We start from the raw sequence: 24,270 nt of genomic DNA, 5'->3' as shown, positions 1-24,270 counted from the left end.
AAATGAAAGGGTTGGGATGATCCTATGAAGCTGATTTTTTGGGGCACAACCTATCCACAAATGAATGCTTTGGATCATCCAAACAATGTGGGCCCCCCTATGTTTGTGAACTCTAGCTCATATAAGCTTATATGAGAGAACAGTTCCTGCGCTCAAGCGCAGATAAGCTTATCGGCGCTCGAGTGCAGAAAACATGGTGGGCCCACATTTTTTGGGTGATCTTAAGCATTCATTAGAAAGGCCCATTGGATCATCTTAGGGTGTGCCCAAAAGAGAGAGAGAGAGAGAGAGAGAGAGAGAGAGAGAGAGAGAGAGAGAGGAGAAGGAATTGCTATCCTGACTCCCTTGTTCTGATAATGAGACTCCTCACCTTATTAAACGCTTATTTGATTGGCTGTTGATAACATTTGAATCATAACATTTTTAGTAGCTACTCAAGAAAGTATGCAATAGAGGAATGATGTTGTGGAAACTAGGATTGCACATGTGTGCGTAGCACTCTGGGTGTTTTGTGGATTTCTTCTAATCAAATATGTTGCTACATTTTGATTTCTCAAAGATATGTCCACTCTTTTGGGCTGATTACATGCATCACTGGATCAGGTTTTAAATGATATGATTCAAGAGGACTCCGAGCCCCCAAAGAAGTCGTCGTACGTTCTAAAGCTTACTTTACTCAATGAGATCGGATGGGCCCACGTGGCATCCTATGAGAAGCAATGGATGTACATCCGATTTCCCACTGGCTTGCCTCTTTTTTGAGGTTTGTTTCCTTTATTTTTTTTTATAAAGTCTTATTATCGTATTTGAAAAAATATGCAACTTGTTATATAATTTATGTCAGGCACTTAGGAACTGCCATGAAAATTCTCCTTTCAATGAGTACCCTGTAATAGTATTTCAAAAGCTGAAGAACCTAGCTTTGGACAAGTATTCAATAATTCAATAATTTCAATGTCCGATCAAACAGTGAATGAGAGCTAATAGATTGCCTTATTAGCTATTTGTAGAATGCTAAGGCAAAGTACTTCAAGATTTGGGAATGGCAGTCATTGCAGATTTAGCTATTTGTAATTACTGTCTGATGTTAGTGATGAAAGTGTACTAGTCGGTGCTTAGATTGCTCATCTTATTTTGATCAGGTAATTGATCAGATTCATTAGTCGTGAACTTATGGTATTTGTTCGATACAGATTTCCCTCAACCCTAACCCAACCCAACCCAATCCGAGCCTCAGGTTGAGGATGGTCAACCGTAACCCAACCCGCATCTAAAATTTTCAACCCTAACCCAACCCATCAACCCAAAATCGGGTCGGGTTGAACGGGTTGGTTCGGGTTCATCTTGGGCCAAACAGAAAAATACAATAACCCAAAGAAATCAAGATATACTTAGAGGATTAAGGTCGGATTCGGGTCGGGTTGGCAAGGCCTCAACCCTAACCCAACCTGGAATTAAATCGGGTTGGCTTTTCTCAACCCTAACCCAACTCAATCCGAGAAAATGCCAACCCAAACCGAAGCCAAAATCAGGTTGAAACCGACCCAAGTTCCACCCGTAGATGAAACACCATCCATATTTACAGAGATGATAATTTTGAACGTTGTGGAAGTTTATAAAAAGAGTAATCAAGCTGTTTCAGTGTGATCTATTCCCGGTCCTGCTTTGACTGTCATTAGCGCTGTCCCAAGAGAGGCTTTTTCTGGAATATGATATATTTATCCTTTCTCCTCTCCAGGCCACCACCTTCCAGTATATTTATTGACTATTTTTTCACACTAAAAGGGGGTGGCATCGAGAGGAAAATGGATTGAATATATCATTTACCTTTGTGTTGTTCTTCCTTTTCGAAAGATCACATTTCTCAGTAGTCAGATCACAGGCTTAACTCTCATTTCCCTCAACTTTTGGTCACGCAGGTGCGTTTGGATGTATGTAACAAAGAAGTAGGAAAGGAACATAAATTCCCACTTCTTTACTTACATTTGAGAAGAAAATCAGAGAGTGAAAACTAAGCAATATTGAAGCAAATGGAACATAGATTCCCATCTCTTTTCTTTTTCCTCCTGATTTGAGAGGAAACTTACATGGTGAAAACCAGCTTGCATTTGAAAAATTTACAGGCCGTTGTGTAAATAGGAAATGACAGCCAAATACTGCTAGGAAAAAGGAAAAGATGTCCTTTTACATTGATTTTCCCAATTTTGTTGCAACCTGTTGGGGTCAAACTTGTGCTCCAATGGTATGATGACATGTGGCAGGAGGGTCCACCGAGACCAGAGTGAAAGCAGCACCAAGTGTGGAGAAATCTGATTACGCGACCTTAAAAATAGTAAAAAAACAAACATAGGTGAATACGCAGAGAGTATTGGACATTCAATGTGTCCGCAGATTAATGTCCAAGTGCCCAAAGAGTAATAGACAATAAGGAGAAGTCCATTATGAATTTAAAATCCTGTACAACTAAACCCCCCCTTAGAGAATTGTATAGGGTCTCTAGAATTTGTGTTCTTCCTTTGTCCTTTCCGTTCCATCAAAGCGCGGGCATATTTCTGTTCCATCAAAGTGGGGGCATACTGGTTTGCTATTGATCTTGGAGTGCAGTCCTTGGTCAATAGATGTGGGCATTTGTTACGGTCCTGAGTGGGGCCCGCCTAGGTATGGGATTGGGTGGGACCAGCCTGTTATGGAACATGTTTAAAGGGCCTTGCCTAACGCACTTCATCAACTTTGGAGCTTTTGACGTATTGGTAAGGTCCCTAACATTTGGTATCGGAGCAGCCAACATGCCTTGTGTTCGAGTAACGGAAGGGGCAACCTGTGGAAAGTGCTACCTGGAAAAAAGACCAGAGTGAAAGCCGTCACAGCCGTCACAGAGTGGGCCATTGAGGATGGTGGATTCGGAAGAGTGGTGGTGTGTTACGGTCCTGAGTGGGGGCCCACCTAGGTATGGGACTGGGTGAGACCCAGCCTAGTATGGGAGAGGCTTAAAGGGCGTTGCCTGACACGTTCCATCAGCTCTGGAGCTTTTGGCGTATTGGTAAGGCACCTAACAGCATTGCAATCGTGGGACTTTACTTTCATGTAGCCACTTGCATAAGTGGGGGAATAAGTTTTTTAAGATAAAGCCTTGATTGGCTTGCCTTGCCTAATTCCTACTTCTATACCTAGATTCTATTTTCTCCTTGGGTTTCTTTGATCATTTGCATCTCAACAATCATTTATCATTCCAGTAGCCTTATTAACAATACCTAGGGGCGTTTGGATATGCAGATTTTAGAATCCGGGTTTTTAGTTTGAAAACAGTGTAAAAGAGGGTCTGAATCAAGCTGCTAGATGCTGTCCTGGCAGCTTTTCTTAGATTTTAAGCAAGAAAATTAGGTTTTAAAAATCTTTCCTACATCCTATGATTTCTAAAACCAGGAAATATGGGAGGATTTGCTTCTCTCTTGCTGATGGAAAGAAGGGAGAGAAGTAAATAATGAATAAAAAACGGCGGCTGGTCCTCTTCTTCTCGTCTCTAACCCTCTTTTACAATGTTTTCAAACTAAAAACCTGGATTCTAAAATCCGCGTATCCAAACGGCCCCCTAGGAACAGACTTGAAGCATAACTTGATTCAGCAAATCACAAGACACTAATCATATATTTGATGCTTTTAATTAGTACAAATGAACCATATTTTCCCCCCATTTTATACACAGAAAGTAAATGCAAGGAGAGCCATTTCATGGCATTGAAAATATACATACACCAAGAGAGATTAATGACCTAAACCCTGATTATCATATCATTATAAAGAATTAAATTAAGCACAGGGAACTGTACACACCAAGAACATACCAGGATTGATCCTTTAACTCCTATTCTAGATAGAAATGGGTCCTCCTATTCCACCTCCATCTCCACCTCTGGTTCGAATTCCCGTGAGTCAATATCAGCAAGGTTCTTCAGATCAACCACCGACAACTCGTCAAGATTCCTCACCACCAAATCCGCCGCCCCAAGCTCATACATTGGATGCTTGCTTGCAACTGCCACACACTTCATTCGAGCCTCATGTGCAGCTTCCACAGTCGAATTCGAATTCCCAAACACAATGCACCGGTCCGGTATGAAATTCAACAACTGCGCAGCATACATAAACATCTCTGGATCAGGTTTTCCTCTATAAACATCTTCCGCTGTGACAATCACATCGAAAAAACCTTCAATTCCAATAGCTTTAATTGCGTACTCAAGATTCTTTCTCGGCCGTGTGGACACCAATGCAGTTGGGATCTTATACTTCATCAATGTTGTTACAAATTCTCGCGACCCAGCTCGCAATTGATAGAACCCACCTTGTAAAGATTGGTATATCTCCTCCTTTCGTGCGCCCAACCTTTTGAGTTGTGCTGGGTCTCTTGACCAGCAAAGAACTTCAGAGATCGCCTGTTCATTCTTCATCCCTTCAATTCTTCTCAAAATGAATGTTGGGGGAGGCGATTTCCCTTCTTCTTCAGAGAGAATCAACCAAGATTGCCTCTCTTTATTCGAATTATCTTCGATAATCACTCCTTCCCATTCGAATATCGCTCCCAACCACCCGCAACCCATTCGTTCTTGTCGGAGTAACGGATTGTGTAGCGAAGGGTTATCGGCCTTATTCGAAGGCGGCCACAACCCAAGCTTTTTAAAGCCTGTATCAATTGAGTCATTAAAATTTTGGGGTATCTTCTCTTCTTCACTAGATGAATTTACCTCTTTTGTCAGCTCCATTGCAAGAGCTCTAGTGGGAGAAATTGTAATTTGACTGAAACCCCTTTCAATTCTTGATGGAACAGATATAAACCTAAAACCCAAGAAATTAGTTTTGATATATGAATATGTCCTAAATTTTCGCTTACTTGATCCATCTTTGTAACCAGACCTTCGTTGACATGGCCAATGCCCGAGAACAGACGTGGCAGCAATCGAATCCACCATTTTTTCCAAACCCTAATCACACCAAACAGCTAATATATAAAGTCTAGGGTTTGTTGAATCTTTTTCAGACACAAGGAGTTCCTTATTGAATTGCTTTTCAGGGTTTTGTTGAATTGAATTTTGCAATATAAACTCTCAAGAATTCAACCTAATCCAAACACAATTTCTATAAAAATTCCCAATTTCCACCAAATCAGAGCAATTGAGACTTTAAAAAACCAGTTCAATTCCTCTCAATATTCCTAGAATTCAAACCCAATCTAAAAATAACACCTATATATCCAATTTTCTGTGCCCAAAACACATACCCATATTCTAAATTTCCTCAGAAATCCTTCTCCATCTCAAATAGCAAAAACCAAGAAAAAAAAATAAATAGACAAAAACAAAGGTTCTCCTCTAAAGGTAACAAACAACAATCCACCAAAGAGTAAAAGATCTCCTTAGCTTTCCAATACAGCTCAATCAACACCCAATTCCAAACTAAATATATTGAATCCTTATAAATCTACCAAGAAAAAAAAATCAAAATCTACCACAATTCCCAGCCAATTTTACTACTTGAGCTTCAAAACCCTCAAATATGTGGGAATTTTATAAGTAGTCCAATAGAAATTCTAACAACCCAGAATTCCTAATGAAAGATAAAATCCAAAACCGGTCTGCACACAAAAAAGTACAGGAGAAAGAGAGAGAGAGAGAGATAATAACCGTTGGATGAAAATCGGAGGGTCAGAATAGAAGCAGCGTAGAACAAGGAAAAGACAAAGGCCAAGAGATGAGGCAGATGAATCCTTTTCTTCTAACGGGTTTCATGTTTTAAATACTACACACATGTGTCGGCCACACGTCTCAGTGTCTTTGTTAGATGAAATTACCATTTTGCCCCTATTTAGTTCCATTTATTGAAGGTTAGCTTGCTTCGTGCACCTAACCTTTCTTGGAAAAGACGTATGAGTTCGATTGTAGCAAAAGGAGGTTAATATTATCCACAGGTTATTGAGTTTATTTACATTAGTGCCACCAATGGTTGAAAAGAGAAGCCCACTTTGAATGTGGCTACATTTTAGTAAGACATTAGATTTTGTAACTGGGTTGGTTATTCCGTAAATTATTGGAAAGACTGAGGATTTTTATTAGAGCTGATCGGACCAAAGATTCGAAAACACGTGGGACTTTTTCTCTCTTACAAAATTTAGGATTTGCTAGCGTCCATCTGAGAAGGCATTTCACAGATGGTCTATTGCATCTGACAGCAGCCACCTCATTAATGAAGACAAAATCTGCTGAAAAGTGAGACTCTGTGGCTGCTGTCAGATGCAACAGACCATCTGTGAAATGCCTTCTGCGATGGACGCTAGTAAATCCCACAAAACTTAGTTTAATTTTAACGAGTTGATATTCGCACGGCATTCTTGAGCCATCAACAGTCCATATTTAGGGCCCTATAATTCAACGGCCAAGATCATCAGCTTTAGCTTATGGCGTATACATGATGAAGCCCACAGAACAAATGGCTAAGATCATGCTGACCCGGATAGGGTATCGTATTATCCCTTATTCTACGAAGGCAGATTAATCTAATCTTGGAAAAGATTAAAAAAAAAGACCATATATTATCCATATTGGATTAGACCATGGTTTTAAATTTCGACCGAAATCCGAGACCGACACCGAAACGGTCATTTATTTCGGTCGAAATTTCGGTTTTTCCGAAATTTGACCCAAAAAATCTATTTTCTAATATTAATTTAAAATTTCACCGAAATTTAGTATTAAATAAAATATTGGTTTCGGGTTTTGTACGACCGAAATTTCGAAACATTAATTTTAAACTTTCTCTCGTTGATTTCTCCACTAAAAAAATCATTGCATGTTTCTCGTTGGAAGCTTCTAACTTCTAAGACAATGTCTAATCCTTATAATATGGCTTAAAATTTGTTTAAAGGGTCAATTAAATTCTAATACCTAATGATTAAGAAAGCTAAACAAATCATTAGCTTAGAATAATGAGAGCTACGGGGGCCAATGGGAGCAAAGTCGGACCGAACTGACTATTTAAAAAGGGCGCTGATAAATTCGCCCTCTGCCATAACCTTTGCGCCCCATTTTTTACCGGTGGACATCTCTTTCTAGGGCCCAACTAATTGATTTAGATCGGGAAATGATATATTGGACCCCTTATTTTTGCTTGGGACAGTCCCCTCTAGTGTAAAAGAGAAGCCATAAATACACTAGAGGGGGCTGTCCCAAGTAGAAAAAGGGGCGAATATATTACTTCCCTATGTATAATTTTAATAGAATTTTTTAGGTACGTATGAAAGTATTACGATCATCCCATAATGCGTATTTATTATAAAATTCTTTGGGACCCACCTTAGTCGAAGAACCAAACGTTCATTTCTATACGGTGCCGTCTATCACAGATTGGAAGGCTAGGATCATCCTATGGAGAAGATTTTATGGGCCAGGCCTAGTTACAGTGGGCCCAACAAATGAATGGTTTCGATTTCGAATAAAGTGGGTCAAAGTATATGATCTTGCATGTAGATGAAAGTTTTTTTTTTTTTTTAGTTACGGTTGGTCCACCTTCTCGAAAATCTAAAGGAAAGTCATATATTCATTCCTTTTTTTTACTTGGGACAGCCCCGTCTAGTGTATTTATGACTTCTCTTTTACACTAGAGGGGGTTGTCAGAAGCAAAAGAGGGGACGAATGTATCATTTCCTCATCTAAATGACCAAATGTGTGTACTGGCTATACCGGTTGTAGGCTTCAGCCCGGTAAAAAAGGGCACATAGGTTCTAACCGGGGCGAATTTATCAGCGCCCTATAAAAACTTCCTGAGTCAATCATCAATTCACCTGAGTCAATCATCCATTGCCCGAGCCGACCTCTTTTTTTAAACCTTGCCCGAGTTCTCGTCTTAGCCGAGTTTCGTCCTACTAAGCCAATCAAACTCTTTTGACTCATCCGAGTTAATGAAATATTGATCGAGTCAACCTGTGACTAGGCCGAGTTTTCGTGTAGTAAGACAATCTCTTGGCTGAGGAGCACATTAAGGTCATTTTCCGGATAGCCGGCCAAGTACAATCGCCCAAAGAGTTTGGTTTCATGTAAGCTTCTCTAGCAATGGGAAATTTTTTAGTATGTATACTTGTGGGGACCACAGAGGAGATACCAATTCAATGCACAATAGAACAAAGGCACCATGTCCAGTCATGTGTCTTTGTTCTAGAAGTGGGTCCCACTCCATTTGAAAACCCATTTGAGCCACGTCATCAACTTCGAAATTGTGGTGGCCAAGGATTAAATCTAGTATCAGCTAGAAAAAAACTTTGGGCTGGTACAAGATTGGTGGTCCACGGGCTACCTATTCAAGTAGACTGTACGATTGGAGATATTGATCCAGTGGGGCCAGCATGGTTGGCCTTGGCCTTGAAATCTCACGATCAGATGATCCTTGTTGTCCAATCAACGGCCTGAAAATGACAATTGAGAGATAAAATGGCAAGGTGGTTCATATTCAACGTCGAATCCGGCTTGGGTCCATCGAAGGGTCCTTCGTGGGTCTAGCTTGGGTAGAGGAACAATCGGTGGGGCAATTTGCAGTAAAAAAGAAGGTTAGGAATGCCAGAGTTGGTACTCCGGAAAACCCTTTGACACTCAAGTCTGTAAGGCAACATATGGGGTTAAGTGAAAAAGTGCTAGGAGTGTGAACGTTCGGTCTCTATTACCTGCATTCAATTAATGAACTAAAGTCCAATAGAATGAACCTTTTTCTTTTTGCTGAGGGTGTGATGGTGTTGGGGGAAAAAATCGGCACCTCTCTTAGATGCTTGACACGTGGCGCCCACCCCGGATAAGAAACTGAATTTCCCTATAAGAAGAGAAGGGCAAGAAAGATTCTCCACTTCTCCAGATTAGTAACCTCTCCAAATAGGGAAGAGCCCTATACGACAACCTTCCTAAAAGCTTAAATGTTATTTGGAAACTAAGTTCTACAAGGAGACTTAAAGACCTCCAAGATAAACATGGAAATCGATTCCATGGGAAAGTCTTCCTTCCAAGAAAGGTAAGCTTCTTAAGCTACCAATCAATCCTTCTTTCTCCATGAATTAGTCTTGCTCAATTACTATTGTATGCCGGTTTCTGACTTGAGCATTGGAGGGCATCCCTGGAGTTTACACTCCGGAGCCCTTCTTCTCTTTGGGTGCAGGCTATTCCAAACAGTCGTGTTAGTCTACAACGTTTGCACGAGATTTAAGTACGGATTTTGGCATCATCAGATTGGCAATGTCCGTGGGACCCAACAGAAAAATTAAATCTGAACATGAACACGCCGGGGGCCAAGAAACGCTCTAAAATCCAAGTAAGGATAAACATCAAAACAATTTCCGCTGCAAAATGCCGGAGACCAGATCCTTTTCTAATTTCAACAAACTGCACTAGCAATAATTTCTTCAATGCTTGGAAGTCACCTTCTCCACCCTGTCTCTTTTCTTATTTTCCCTTTGTCTCTATTTCTCTATTCTCTGCCCAGTGTCCGGCACGAAGGCAAGACGGATGCATGCATCGTAAGTAATTCATTCAACCTCTTTTCTTTGTACCAAAAATTGCGTATTAATTATGAAGCCTGAAAACCTTGTTGCTAATCTTTGTTTGATTGGGCTCTGTCTTGAGCCTTGTTCTTTCTTCATACCCCAAAGGATTGATGTGCATGGTGAATTTGTGCATGAAAAGGACCTCTAGAATTCAATCCAAGGATTGTTTGGACTTTAAGACAATCCGAAAATGTATTTATTTGATTTATTAATCATATTTATGTACACCCTATGGGCGGTTGTGCGGATGACTGAATTTCCCTTGGAGATTGGACATGATATGTAGATTTAGGCTAAACTAGGTTCTTTTTCTTTTTCCGTTTTGTTCGAGGCATTGTATGCAGAACCAAGACTAGGCACCTTTCGAAAATTCATAGTGGATTTCCCCAATATGATTGGTTGCCCATTATCACCACCGAATTTGGCAATATGGAGTTATGAGGGTGCTGATTTTTCAGCTTAGACAGTGGGAGTCCCCTCCTAATCCAAGATGCCAAAGATGGGATGCACTATTTTATGTTTGTGGTTTTGTGGATGGATGCATGTTTTTATTTTCATGTGTTGAAAAGCATGATATGGTGTGCAATTAATTGGTTAATCTCCCAAAACCCTCTCTATGTATATTAAGTTGTAATCGGGATTCAAATCTAAAGGATTATTTCTTGTGGCCTTACATAGCTGGTTGTGTACAGGTACAAGATGTGCAATCTCCGACCCAACCAAGAACTTCTAGGTCTGCAAAGAACATGAAGGTCATATCTCTTCGCCTCATAATCTCTATGTGCATGGCCAATCGTACGATGCTGTCTAACGACAAACATGTATCACGAAGCACATTACACACTCCTATAAAGTACCTAATAGATGTCATGAAACAATATATTCTCATTAATAACATGGTTTTAATACAAAAACAACTTGCTTTTAGGGCATGCACTTTAATAATGAGAATGTTTCCTCATAGTCAATACCACCCTTATGATTGTAGCGGTGTAGGCCTTCGCCACTAGCCAGTCTCTACCTTCCCATCTTAGCCTTTCTTCCTCTTATAACTTCATTTGCTTCTCGTGGGTTTCACACCCTCTAGTGGACCCACTAGAGTCCAGACCCAATTGGAATACATCGAGTCCATCTCGAATTTCACTGCATCTAGCCATCTGTCCGCATCGATGTTCGACATCGCCTACTTGTAGTTAAAGAGATCGATCTTGACCCGGTCGGAGACCATACTATAGACCTCACCAAGGTATACAAGTCTATCAAGACCACTTATCTTCCTAGTACTATATTGGAGGGTTGGAATAGGTTCTGTGGATTCTTGCTCTCTGTCTTGTGTACGAACTTGTGCATGAGCTTCGTACTTACGAACTTTTGGTGGTGCCTTCTCTATTTTCTCACCTTGAGTTCCATTTTTCTTTTATTGGATGATGAGTATTACAGTACTCTCTGAATGGTATTCAATGACGGTTTCACCATTTCTTTTAGTAAAAAAATTGCTATATCCACTCCCCACTTAAAAATGAGGCAATTCCCTTTTAGATATCCTGAGTATATTTCAAATTCGGCTCATATTCTCTCATATCTCTCATAAAAGGCTAGTTGATTTATAATATATATGGTATTGATTGCAAGACAAAAACCATAAGAAACCCTACAACCGAGTGAGCTATAATCCAAGCTGGTTTTTTTATATATAGAAAGTAATCACACACGTTTCTCTTAACGCAGGGTCCATCTCTTAAGTAAATGGCACCATTGTGTAAGACCTTCTTCTCGCCTTATCCTTTGAATTTACCCTCCTTAGCTCTCTCAACCCATGTCATATGATCATATCCTCTTAGATATGAACCATATCTCCTATGATTCGAAACCTTCGAAAAAATCTATTAACACTCTAAGACCCAAGTCCTTAAAGACCATTGTCATTTCCTTCTCTACACTGCCTTCGAGCTTCTCATGCCTTTTCTCCTTGACTTCCTTTCTATCATGATCCTCTTTTCTCATTCCACCCTTAATTTCTTCACCATGCATTACCATGGATTTGCCGGTTCGAACTCAAGTGCAACCCGACCTTATCGCTATGGACCAAACCGCTAAATTCCTGAGATCCACCCATATAGGTGGTCAGGGATAGGAACCCCACCTCGACACGGGAAGAGTTTATCTATGCATGCTCGTATTGCACCAAAACCTACTCGAGTGGGCAGGCGTTAGGAGGTCACCAACATGCACATCGATATGAAAGAGAACTAAGAAACAAACACTTTTGCTCCTTCAAAGCGCTCAGTTAAAGTCGGACAATGGGTGACAAGGCCCATGCTGGGTTCCAATAATGAACCTAAGCTTGAGCCGGGCCTTGGAGTCAGACACAGCGGAGGGAGTTCAGCCAAAAGTTGATAAAAACATCCAGCCCAAAATCGATAGTGCCCTAGTTAAAGAAATCAAATGGAGAGACTACTTGGGCTATGAAACAACCAAAATAACTTCCCAAGAGATAGATTTTGTTGGAATAGAAGTGGGGATGGGTCCGAGAGGGCGGAAAGTGGTACTTAGGTAAGCTCTGATGAGCTGGATTAATCTTTGAAGTTGATGTAAGATCTTTTTAGGCATTTTCATGGACTATTTTGCAAGTGTGAGACGAGGCAATACAGATTGATTATATGGGTGCAATTTGGGTCGGGCTCAACCCAAACCCAAGGGGTTCAACCCGATTTTGGCTCAGATTGGGTTGACATTTCCTCAGGTAGGGTTGGGGAAAGCCAACCAGATTTAATTTTGAGTTGGATTAGGGTTGAGGACTTGGCAACCGGACCCGACCCAACCTGCCCTCTAATTTTATCTTGATTTTCTATGGGCTATTGTATTTTTCTATTTGGCCCAAGGTGAACCCGAACCAACCCGACCCGATTTTGGTTAGATGGGTTGGGTTAGGGTTGAGAAATTTAGAGGCGGGTTGGGGTTGGCGTTGACCATCCTCAACCCGAGGCTCGGGTTGGGTCGGGTTAGGGTTGAGGGAATGCTATCTTGGGTTGGTATAGGGTTGGCCTCATCCCGATTGATGCAAGCCTCTCCTAGGCCACATGAGTTTGGGTTGCATCACCGATCCAACCCGACCCGAGTTGCACTCCTAATTGATTACATCAATAAAAAGAGGGGACTGATATTTTCCCCCCTTTGAAGGATAAAATCCCCCCCTTTAACATTATTCGTTAAGTTTTAAAGGCCAAGAAAAATGTTAGAGGGGGTGAGTTTATCCTCAAGCAGTGAACCATTCTCACAGAAACCGTTAAAGGGGTGGATTTTATCCTCTCTTTTTTTTTTCTTTTTTCAGGGGAGGGTTTCGTTTTTTCAGAGAGGGGGGGGGGGTGGTAAAACCCATATAAACAAAACAAGACCTGGCTCCCCCTCATTCTAACAATTTCAGAAGAAGACAAAAAACCAAAGACAACTTTCATTTCACAAAAAAAAAGAGAACACTCACATTATACAAACAACAAAAGAGACATTACACAGGTGAATGTGCCGTGCACAGAAGCAGTCTATGATACAAGATTATGCCCATATACCTCATCATATGTGGACATCATATATCCTAGCGATAAAAGAAAAAAAAAGAAAAAAGAAAACCTGAATATGACAATACTATCACCATTCAAACAGCGAGAAAAATTAAACACCATACTCATATCTGCATGGGGCTCAATATACAGAGGTATACTTTTGGCAGGACGCGTGTTGTTGTAAGTATTTCAAAGGAGGTATCCAGCGAACCACCACCTGCCAATTCTCAGGTTAGTTATACAGCATCATGATCCCTCCTCCTGAGCGAAAATGGCAAAACCTAAACATCCAAACCTGAATTAAGACAGGCCTGGATTTGTAGAACTCTCTCTCTCAAGCTTATATCAAGAAAAAGGAATGATGAGAAACCTCGGGCTGTAGGGAGCTTGAATGCCTATCAACATCTCTTCTTAAATCCAGGCTAGAGAACCCCGATCGTTTGGAACTTGAGGACGACCTCTGGTTGGTGTTGGTGGTCTATTGGCATTAAGCTCCTGATCACACATCCCATGATGAATGCAAATTACTATAATTATCAAGTTCATGCATTGCCTGTTTGGAACTCTATATATATATATATATATATATATATATATATATATATATATATATATGAGGAAAGTGTCTCTAGTCTCTCCCCTAGATAAGCTTATCTACTCCTCCCTTTAAAAAAACACAGTGGGCCCATGCTGTTTGGATGATCCAAAGCATTCATTTGATAGGTCCTAACATAGATAGGGTGTGCCCAAAAAATCAGCACCAAGTTCTAGGATGACCCTTTGGTGCTGATTTTTTGAGCACACCCTATCTATGTTAGGACCTATCAAATGAATGCTTTGGATCATCCAAACAGCGTGGGCCCACTGTGTTTTTTTAAAGGGAGGAGTAGATAAGCTTATCTAGGGGAGAGACTAGAGACACTTTCCTCTATATATATATATATATATATATGAGAAAACGGTTCCTACACATATGTGTAGAGAGTTCTCTACACACTAGCTTAAAATACAGTGGGGGCCCACATTGTTTGGGTGATCCAAGCCATCCATTTTAAAGGCCCTCAAATAGATAGGGTGTCTACAAAAAATCAGATCCATAGGATCATCCCAACCCTACGATTTGTGGAGGTAAAATGGATGTCTTTAAATCTTCACAAATTAGTCCATTTTTTGCCTCCACAGTTCGAATGGTTAGGATGATCCTATGGATTTGATTTTTTATGGACACCTTATCTATGTGAGGGCCTTAAAAATGAATGGTTTGGATCACCCAAATAATGTGGCCCCCACTGTATTTTAAGCTAGCGTGTAGATAACTTATCTACACATATGTGTAGGAACTGTTTTCTCTCTCTATATATATATAGGGGAAATGTTTTCTGCACGATACCTCAAATAAGTTATCTGAGCAAGAGCTCAAAAAAACATATGGGCCCACATTGTTTGGATGATCCAAAGCATTCATTTGGATAGTCCAAAGATAGAGTGTGCACAAAAAATCTGCTCCACAGGATTATCCTAACCCTTCGATTTGTGGAGGTTAAAGTGGATGGGTATAAACCTCCACAAATCGAAGGGTTAGGATGATCCTATGGAGCTAATTTTTTGGGCACACCCTATCTATGTAAGGGCCTATCAAATGAATGCTTTGGATCATCCAAACAATGTGGGCCCACATGATTTTTTGAGCTGTTGCTCAGATAACTTTTATATATATATATATATATATATATATATATATGGGGAAACGTTTTCTGAGCGATACCTCAGATAAGTTATCTGAGCAAGAGCTCAAAAAATTATGTGAGCCCACATTGTTTGGATGATCCAAATCATTCATTTGATAGGCCCTTACATAGATAGGGTGTGCCCAAAAAATCAGCTCCATAGGATCATCCTAACGCTTAGATTTTTGGAGGTTAAAAATGGACAGATTTGTGGAGGTTTATACCCATCCACTTTAACCTTCACAAATCGAAGGGTTAGGATAATCTTGTGGAGCAGATTTTTTGTGCACACTCTATCTATCTTTGCACTATCCAAATGAATGCTTTGGATCATCCAAACAATGTGGCCCCATATGTTTTTTTGAGCTCTTGCTCAGATAACTTATCTGAGGTATCGCTCAGAAAACGTTTCCCCCATATATATATATATATATATATATATATATATATATATATATATATATATATATAGAGAGAGAGAGAGAGAGAGAGAGAGAGAGAGAGAGAGAGAGAGGAGGGAGGGTAAAGTGTTTCTGAGCTCGAGCTCATAAACTCATGCGGGGCCACATTTTTGGGGTGATCCAAAGCACTCATTTGAAAGGCTCTTTCATAGATAGGGTGTATAAAAAAATCAGGTGGTTAGGATCATCCTAACCCTTCCATTTGTAGAGGGAAAAATTGAGCAGATCCGTGGAGAAACAGTATCTGTCCATTTTTCCCTCCACTTTTGGATGGGTTAGGATGATCCTAACGAACTGATTTTTGGTACACACCCTATCCATGTAAGGGCATTTCAAATGAATGCTTTGGATCACCCAAAAAATGTGGGCCCGCATGAGTTTATGAGCTCGAGCTCAGATAAGCTTATCTGAGCTCGAGCTCAGAAACACTTATATATATATATATATATATATATATATATATAGAGAGAGAGAGAGAGAGAGAGAGAGAGAGAGAACTGTTCGTGAGCTTAAGCGCACCATTTTTTTTGGTGCGCTTTAGTTATTATAACGCCTCCCATTGGTGCGCTTAAGCGGGACCCAGCGGAACCCAAACATTTAAACGAATGGGAGGCGTTATAACTACTTAAGCGCACCAAAAAAATGGCGAGCTTAAGCACACCAACAGTTTTCTCATATATATATATATATATATATATATATATATATATATATAAAGCATGTAGTAGTAGCACCACCTGCATCCATGTATCATCGTTATGACATTGGGGTGATGTTTCTGGTGATGAAATGGGTGGTGGTAAGGGATGGATGAGTTTTGGAACAACCACAAGGTCTCTTCCCAAGACTAAGATGGCCCCCGCATTATTTGCTGTACCTGTAACAGAGACACCGGATTTAAATTAGGAGGATTCAATCACCAAGTAGCAGAAGAAAGCCTTGGCTCTGCATAATAACAGAGAACTCACCGCAGTAATTGGTTGCTGAGAAAAGGGTGATGAGATGACCTTGGGCAAAACGCTCGAATCCATCCATTACACATTCATGTGCTCGCACAATCAACTGCAGCTCGTTGTTATTGCAGAACTCCATGACACGATCAGGCTGCAGCATCAAAATAAACATGAGAGAGAGAGAGAGGGAGGTAATACTTGAAAAGTTAATACTAAAGTTTTGGCAAGATGAATCACTTGTTTTAATATATGATTTTCGTGACACGTTGAATTTACTGTTGACACGAGTGTTGACAATGACACGCATGTAGACAGGTATCGATATTCATTTCAACACTTGTAAACTTAATACTAAAGTTTCAACTTAATAAGGACATCGACATACTTTTATATAGTGTCAAGTGTGAGATATTTACTATTAGTCCTTTAAATTAAATACAGTTTTAACACCTCCCTTTAAATTAGCAAGTGCTTGTTATCCGCCCAAAACCTACAAGCCATAGACAAACTCTTCTTATAAATTTATATTCATTTTGTATTTGTTTGTCTCTCTTTCCCTCGGCATAATGAAGACTGAAGAGAAATAGATTAGTAATGCTATCATGGGGTGTAGAAGAGAAAGAGAAGTCCTTCATTATAGATTATATTGATGAATGCACTAATCCCTGATTATATCACGTTTGTTTGACTTGTAGTTTCATAATACTAAGATTTCTTAGTTAAATGAATATCACATTAATCATGTTGCAAATTATGATTAGTAGCTAGTAATTTTATATGTATGTGTATATGCGATCGTGTCACCGTTTTAGATTTTTTTTTAGTGGTTGTCAACTTGTCATGTCAAACACCTCGTATATGTGCTAACAATCGACATCAGTGTTTCAAAATGCAGATGTGGGATAAAATGCAGCCAAAGCAAATCCTTGTTGACTCGGTGTGACGTGATTGTATACCCGGTTGAGGCGGCCAAGTACTCAGTTGAAGCAGTCATAACTCTCCAGAGCCAAAGGAGTTTTGATTGGCTTTTTGGACAAAGCACAACTCGGACAAGAACACGGCCAAGGAAAAAGGGAGTAGACTCAGGCGAGTCAACAATGATGTGATGGAGTTTTGAAACTATGATTGACACGCAAATCCATGTCAACAGTCGACACGCAAATCCATGTCCACATATCATAGGTTTATTTGACTTTTTAAGACAATATTTCAAGGATGGTTTGATGATTTATTAGCTTAATAAATGGATGCATAGATCCTTTAGCTTTTGCTTCTATAATGTTAGAAGTGGGGCATGTATGTCTCTTTACCCATGAAGGGTATTTTGGGCTTATTGATTTAAAATAAAGGCATCAGAGAGGGAGGTTGACTTTTTTAACTGACACTGCCCTTCTCTCTTATTTAATTTCCACTCTCTCATTCTTTTTCTTATTCTCTCTTCTACTCTGCCTCCTAACTCTTCTCATCAAACTAAAATTGTATCAAAAGCATATTTTCTTTTTGGAAATAACATTGTATCAAAGCATATTTAAAAAAATAAAAATAACATTGTATCAAAGCATATGATCCATTGATTAGTCCTTTTTTACATTTCTCCACTCCTCTTCTTCATCCCTTTTTTTTTAATGGCTATTCTTCATCTTCTTTAGTTTTCTTTTCTTTGGTGAATCAAATCCTAGTGTATTTAACCATGTTTCCCAGTTTTTTTTAATTGTCTGATGCAGTCATCCACAGATTGTGTGGTCTGTGACTTGTGACGTCTAAACTTGTGATGCCTACGCAGAAATGTTGACACAGAAATGTAGTGTAGATCTATGCAAGAGTAGTGCAAGGTATTGAAGTCTTACACAAATAGGGATGAAGTTGCATAGAAGAGCTTTTTGGGCGTGGGTGGGACTTTTCCAGAGTCAAGGAGTTGACAGCAACTACAAATGAATGCTTAGGATCACCCCCAAAATGTGGGCCCCCCTATGGTTTGTGAGCTAGAGCTCAAAAACACATGTGGCCCCACATTTTTGGGGTGATCCAAAGCATTCATTTGGAAGACCCTTCCATGGATAGGGTGTGTACCAAAAATCAGCCCTATAGGATCATCATAACCCTGCCATTTGCGGGGGGAAAAATGGGTACACAGCGTCTGTCCATTTTCCCCTCCACCTTTGATTGGGTTAGGATGATCCTTCCGATCTGATTTTTGGTACACACCCTATCCATGGAAGGGCCTTCCAAATGAATGCTTTGGATGCCCCCAAAAATGTGGGGCCACATGTGTTTTTGAGCTAGAGCTCAGATAAGCTTATCTGAGCTCTAGCTCAGGAACACTTTCCTCATATATATATATATATATATATATATATATATATATATATATATATATATATAGAGGAAACTGTTGGTGAGCTTAAGCTCACCAAACTTATGGTGAGCTAGCTTGCCCAATCACATGGGGGCCCACTTTGTTAGGATGATCCAAACCATTCATTTGAAAGTCCCTTACATAGATGGGGGGTGTACCAAAAATCAGCTCCATAGGATCATCCTAACCCCTCCATTTGTGGAGGACAAAAATGGACAAACCCAAATTTGCCCCATTTTTGTCCTCCACAAATGGAGGGGTTAGGATGATCCTATGGAGCTGATTTTTGGTACACCCCCTATCTATGATAAGGCCTTGCAAATGAATGGTTTGGATCACTCCCCAAAATGTGGGACCCATGTGATTGGGCAAGCTAGCTCACCATAAGTTTGGTGAGCTTAAGCTCACCAACAGTTTCCTCATATATATATATATATATATAGGATTTTCCAATTTGGAGATAAAGAAGGGATGGTTTTCCCATTTTATAAAGAAACAGTTTTCAGAAATAAACCAGATCATTTCCCTCCCACTTCCTCAACTCAACTCACCTCAACAAAGCCTTTTTCCCAAATTAGTTGTGGTCGGCTAAATGAATCCTTCAGAAAAATTTCATGAAGGCTTCCTATTGAAATAAATATATGGAGCTGCTATATGCAGAGTAACAAATATAAAAAATATCGCAATATTTTGCTAAGTTTTGTTAAGCAAATTCCTTGCACCGGGTTCTTTCCCCCTTTCCCATTTTTGGAGTATAAGGAGTGTTCAGCCCGGAATGCCTCTGTAGTCTTTCTAATGCTAATGCCTTCTTCCTTCATTCATTTGTGAAGCCGTAGCTTCCGTGCCAGCAAGCAGCAAGCCCTATTAGCCCTTATTAGTATAGTACGTGATAGGGGGCTTCAAAGACCCCCTATTAGTAAGGCGCCTTACTACTTAACTTATGTTATAGGGGGGGGGGGGGGGGCACTGTATAATAGGGGCTCGCTTCGCTTTGAAAGCGTAGCTCGCAGCAATGCCCTATCACACCCCGTGTCATGATTTTGAAAAGATACATTGGGGTCCTGTTGTTGAGGTAGAACCAGCTCCACCAATAGCATATCCTTTTTCAGCCAATCCGATTTGATCAGCAGGTGCGGGGATAGCAGAGACATAGATAATCGCTTCGTCAGCAGAGATGAAAGCAGAGACAGCTAGCTCTAAAGGAGCTAGACCACTGCGAGGAATTAAAATGTAAATTGGTCTCTCACCCTCTCATTCAAGAGGAATTTCATAAATTGGTCTCTCCCTCCAATTTTCATGATTCTGATTCTATCTTGATTACGTTGTCACTGTTGGGGGTAAAATAAAAACATGTTGAAGGCAAATAGGTCATTTCCTATAAAACCCACCATCTCATGCTTTTAAAGGAGCAAGGGTTTTGCCCAGGAGGGGACACTCCCCTTCTTCGAGCCTTATCCCTTCTCTCACTCCTATGGCGTCCTTAACATTGGAAGCTCTTCCGATGGCCGTTGGATCTCTTTCCATAACAGTCACTTCCCCACACACTCTTCCATTAGTTGTGGAAGGAAACAATGGAAAAGGTTTTGCGATATCATCTATGGTCTATACTGGACCCATCATTGCTAATGCTTGCTTGAAGGGTTTTAATGGAGTTCCGGAATGCGGATTCAGGGCAAAAACCTTTCGGATCTTCTTTCATGAGATCAGGGCATCATCAACATGTCCTACATTTCACCCGACCCCGAAGACGGCTCCCCCTCTCACGCCCCTCTTCTCCCCTATCAAGATCAACATGCCGGAATTCCCGCCAATCGATGGAGATCCGTCGGGGTTTTGTCCCTTGCCTTCTCGCATGCCCTTGTCTTGGCTTTGCTTATGCATGTGCTCAACGGAAGTAGCAGATCGGAGCAGCCTCCGGTAACAGAGGATGTTCCTCTTCCGGTGTCGGATTTCGGGTATTCGTCTCAAGGATTTTCGGAAGGCGTATCAGAGAAATCACTCAAGAAGATGATAACGCATGGCGATGGGTCCATCCTCGGAGGGGTAGGAGTTTGTCTCCGCCATCTACCGAGGTGACCATTCAACCATTGACACGTCGCCACCCAAGAGCCCCATCACGTGCCAACCCACTGAACTGACACGCTCCGTTTCCCAGTGAACATGTCACATCATATACCTAGCACCCCTAGGCCCTAGCAGCCGTACCACGCCCCAAAAGCGCCCAATCACCTTCATCCCTTAGCGGCTGTACTGCACCAAGTGTTGGCATCCGTTCGCCAACGATTGACACGGCGCCATGGTGCCGTCACATCATGCCCAGGAGCACAATCTCTATCTACAAAAGGGAACCCTCTACTCCAAACACCACGTAACACACAACTTTCCAGTGCTGAATTCTCTTTATGTTGACCTCCTATCTGACTTGAGTGTCGAAGGGATCCCCTGGAGGTCCACCTCTGGGGCCCCTAACCTTTTGTCTTCAAGCGTAGGCAATAGGTCGAGCTAGCCCTCCTGTTGTCAAAACCAAATAGAAGGCAGAACCAACATAACTAGGCCATTCACACTCTCGTCCAGATTTGAGTGTTAACAGTCACCAATGTATCTGATAATTTCAAAAATATCACAATATTTTGCGATTTTTTTATAACGACAAACTCGTGAATTTATCCCGATATTCTGAAAAATCATCAAATTCTTTTTTGAGATTTTATTTTTAGAATGAAAATATCGCGATAAATTAACAATAATATATGTTGTCCAAATTTTGTTCTTAAATTTTATATTTTTATATTTTTTAAATATTTATTTTCTCATTTTCCCTGATATAACCCCAAGAAACAAAAAAAAAAACAGATACACCCTTCCCGAGACAAATATTTGTGACTATGGCCATATGTGCCTTTGCTTTGATATACTCAGCCATCTTTGATTTTAAACTTGTCTTATTGGTTGTCCACAGATGACAGGGAAATGAAAGACATTTGGGAATTCAAAATAAAGCAAGGTTTGCAGTGTCAGTCTATTAGATATAAAATCATATTTTTAAAATTTAAGTCCAAGGCACAATGCGGCCCACTGGAAAGAGCAAACAAACAAATGAGAGATGCAAATAAGCAGCCAAAAAAAAAAAAAAATACTCACCCCAAAAGTAACCAACCCTGGGCCTCTAGCATTTGGACGCAATCCTTCAACACTATCATTCTCTGTTGGGTCTGACCTGTAAATAAGAAATCACAAAACGAATATACTGATATATAAAACAAATAACTAGCTTAAAAAATCAAATAAATAGCACGATAATACTGCCAGTGCATAAAAGAATGGACTGACCATAATAAATCCATCAGAACCACAGAGCCTGCTTCCATCGTAATCGGGCGTTGTAGGCTCTCAATCTGCTCGACATGATTTATGGATCGACCAATGCCACCATGCATGCAAATGATTTTCTTTTCAATGAGGGCCGCCAAAGGAAGCCAATTAAATAACCGATTTATGCGGTGCCAAGCCCAGATGCCATCTCTCTCTCCCTGCTTGCAAGTGAGTTAATTTGGTGAACTTAAACAAACTGATCCGGAAAAGAACACATGATCATAAATAAATACACAGAAATACCATGCGCTCTATGCACTCAATCCGAAAGCCAAAAAGAGCATTGATATCTGCTGCCTCATGGTTCCCACGAATTAAATGCACATTGTGTGGATACTCGACCTGAAACATCCAAACCACCATGGTAGAAAACTTAAGGCTACCTATGGTTAGAAAAAGGAAATATTAATCGGAAAAATAAATGATGCCAAGTGGTGGTACCTTCAAAGCAAGCAGAAGAGAAATTGTTTCTAAGCTGTGCTGGCCCCGGTCAACATAATCCCCTAGGAAGAGATAGTCGATATAACTGGAATCATATAACCAAATCAGCATGCAGGACAACACAAAGTTCTCCACACGTGCCGGTTAAACTCGGCCACAATGTAACATCACAGTGACACACCCTAAATCGTGCAAATAACTGTTTACAACCCCGAAACTGAAATAAGGGTGGGGGCCCACATTTTTGGGGGGATCAAAACCTTTCATTTGGAAGGCCCTTCCATGGATAGGGTGTGGCCCAAAAATGAGCCCCATTGGATCGTCCTAACCCAATCAAAGGTGGGGGGGAATGGCCAGACACTATGTGTCCATGATTCTGCCCATTTTTCCCCTCCACAAATGGCAGGGTTAGGATGATCCAATGGGGCTGATTTTTGGGTCACACCCTATCCATGGAAGGGTCTTCCAAGTGAATGCTTTGGACCCAGGTGCGGATCCACATGTAGCATAAGGGGGGCAGCTGCCCCCTTGAGTTGGGTAAAAACTCATATTGTCATTATTTGGAGACGTGAACAGTGGGAAATTTAATACTTTTTGACGTCAAATCACGTTATAGGGGGCGCATGCGTACTGCAAGGGGGGTGAAAATATCATCGCCTAAATAGGTTAACTTAAAATTAAAAGGGCTATCTGTAGTAATGCAAGGGAGTGAAAATTATGCATATAAAGGCATTCACTCTCGCCACATACCACTTAAGGAGAAAAAGAAGCTTGCTGCTCGGTGCTCGCCGTCACTCTGAGGTAATTATTTTTAGGGTTTTTTTTCCCTTTTTTGGTATATTTCTCTGATTTCCAGTTTCTCTCTCTCTCTCTCTCTCTCTCTCTCTCTCTCTCTCTCTCTCTTTGCAATCTATTTCTAGGGTTTTTTTGCAACCCTAATCAATGTTATCCATTTTTTGGTGTTTTTGCAACCCTAATCTAGTCTCTGATTTTATCAACCCTAATCAGCAGCGGTTTTATCAACCTTAATCAATGTCTATTTTTTGGCTTTTTTGCAAACCTAATCTCTGATTTTTTTTCAACCCTAATAAGATTTCGGTTTTATCAATCCTAATCAGATTTAACGTATTTATTTTTGGGGTTTTTTTACCCTTTTTTTGGTATATTTCTCTGATTTCCAGTTTCTCTCTCTCTCTCTCTGGAATCTATTTCTAGGGTTTTTTTGCAACCCTAATCAATGTTATCTATTTTTGGGTGTTTTTGCAACCCTAATCTAGTAATCTCTGATTTTATCAACCCTAATCAGCAGCGGTTTTATCAAACCCTAATCAGATTTCGGTTTTATCAACCCTAATCAATGTATATTTTTGGGCTTTTTTGCAAACCTAATCTCTGATTTTATCAACCCTAATCAGCAGTGGTCTTATCAACCCTAATCAGATTTCGGTTTTATCAACCCTAATCAACAGTGGTTTTATCAACCCTAATCAGATTTCGGTTTTATCAACCCTAATCAATGTCTATTTTTGGGTATTTTTGCAACCCTAATATTTGATTTTATCAACCCTAATCAGATTTTGGTTTTATCAACCATAATCAATCTCTATTTTTTGGGTTTTTTTTTTACAATCCTAATCTTTGATTTTATCAACCCTAATCTATTTGGACCACCAAAAAATGTGGGCCCCCAGCCTGTTTCTGCACTCATGTACAGGCCCCCACCATGATTTCGCGGCTGGTCTGTCGCACATCAGACCAGCCACCTCGTTGGTGAAGACAACAACTCTTGTCTCTATTCACGAGGTGGCTGGTCTGACGTGCAACAAACC

General features: G+C 40.4%; 2 protein-coding genes and 1 pseudogene across 8 annotated transcripts in view; 1 reads left to right on the top strand and 2 right to left on the bottom strand.

The window, feature by feature from the left end:
• The window catches only part of TPP2 (tripeptidyl peptidase ii), a 65,011-nt gene extending 63,944 nt beyond the window's left edge, over positions 1–1,067 (top strand). Inside the window, exon 34 of the mRNA XM_077369870.1 lies at positions 604–1,067. Within this exon, the coding sequence (XP_077225985.1) occupies positions 604–762 (159 nt within the window). The 3' untranslated portion in view covers positions 763–1,067. The remainder of the gene's footprint in view (positions 1–603) is intronic.
• A 2,557-nt stretch (positions 1,068–3,624) lies between these two features.
• Positions 3,625–5,753, bottom strand: LOC143859316 (5-amino-6-(5-phospho-D-ribitylamino)uracil phosphatase, chloroplastic pseudogene; annotated as a pseudogene).
• Positions 5,754–12,998: 7,245 nt separating this feature from the next.
• The window catches only part of LOC143858918 (serine/threonine-protein phosphatase BSL3-like), a 37,208-nt gene continuing 25,936 nt past the window's right edge, over positions 12,999–24,270 (bottom strand). For 5 of the 7 annotated variants that reach the window (XM_077369614.1, XM_077369618.1, XM_077369620.1 and 2 more), the window contains exons 15-22: positions 22,442–22,526; positions 22,244–22,342; positions 21,959–22,158; positions 21,770–21,845; positions 16,288–16,423; positions 16,057–16,196; positions 13,427–13,626; positions 12,999–13,348 (exon numbers count right to left, since the gene is read on the bottom strand). In XM_077369614.1, the coding sequence (XP_077225729.1) occupies positions 13,543–13,626; positions 16,057–16,196; positions 16,288–16,423; positions 21,770–21,845; positions 21,959–22,158; positions 22,244–22,342; positions 22,442–22,526 (820 nt within the window). In that variant the 3' untranslated portion in view covers positions 12,999–13,348; positions 13,427–13,542. The other 2 variants (XM_077369616.1, XM_077369615.1) reach the window with 2 other exon arrangements.

Source organism: Tasmannia lanceolata, unplaced genomic scaffold, assembly GCF_043159265.1.
Source record: "Tasmannia lanceolata isolate RefF3 unplaced genomic scaffold, GAP_Taslan_0.1 ptg000029l, whole genome shotgun sequence".
In the NCBI taxonomy this organism is placed as follows: domain Eukaryota; kingdom Viridiplantae; phylum Streptophyta; class Magnoliopsida; order Canellales; family Winteraceae; genus Tasmannia; species Tasmannia lanceolata.
Note: the sequence above shows the minus strand (reverse complement) of the source record. Positions and strands in the feature narration are given on the sequence as shown.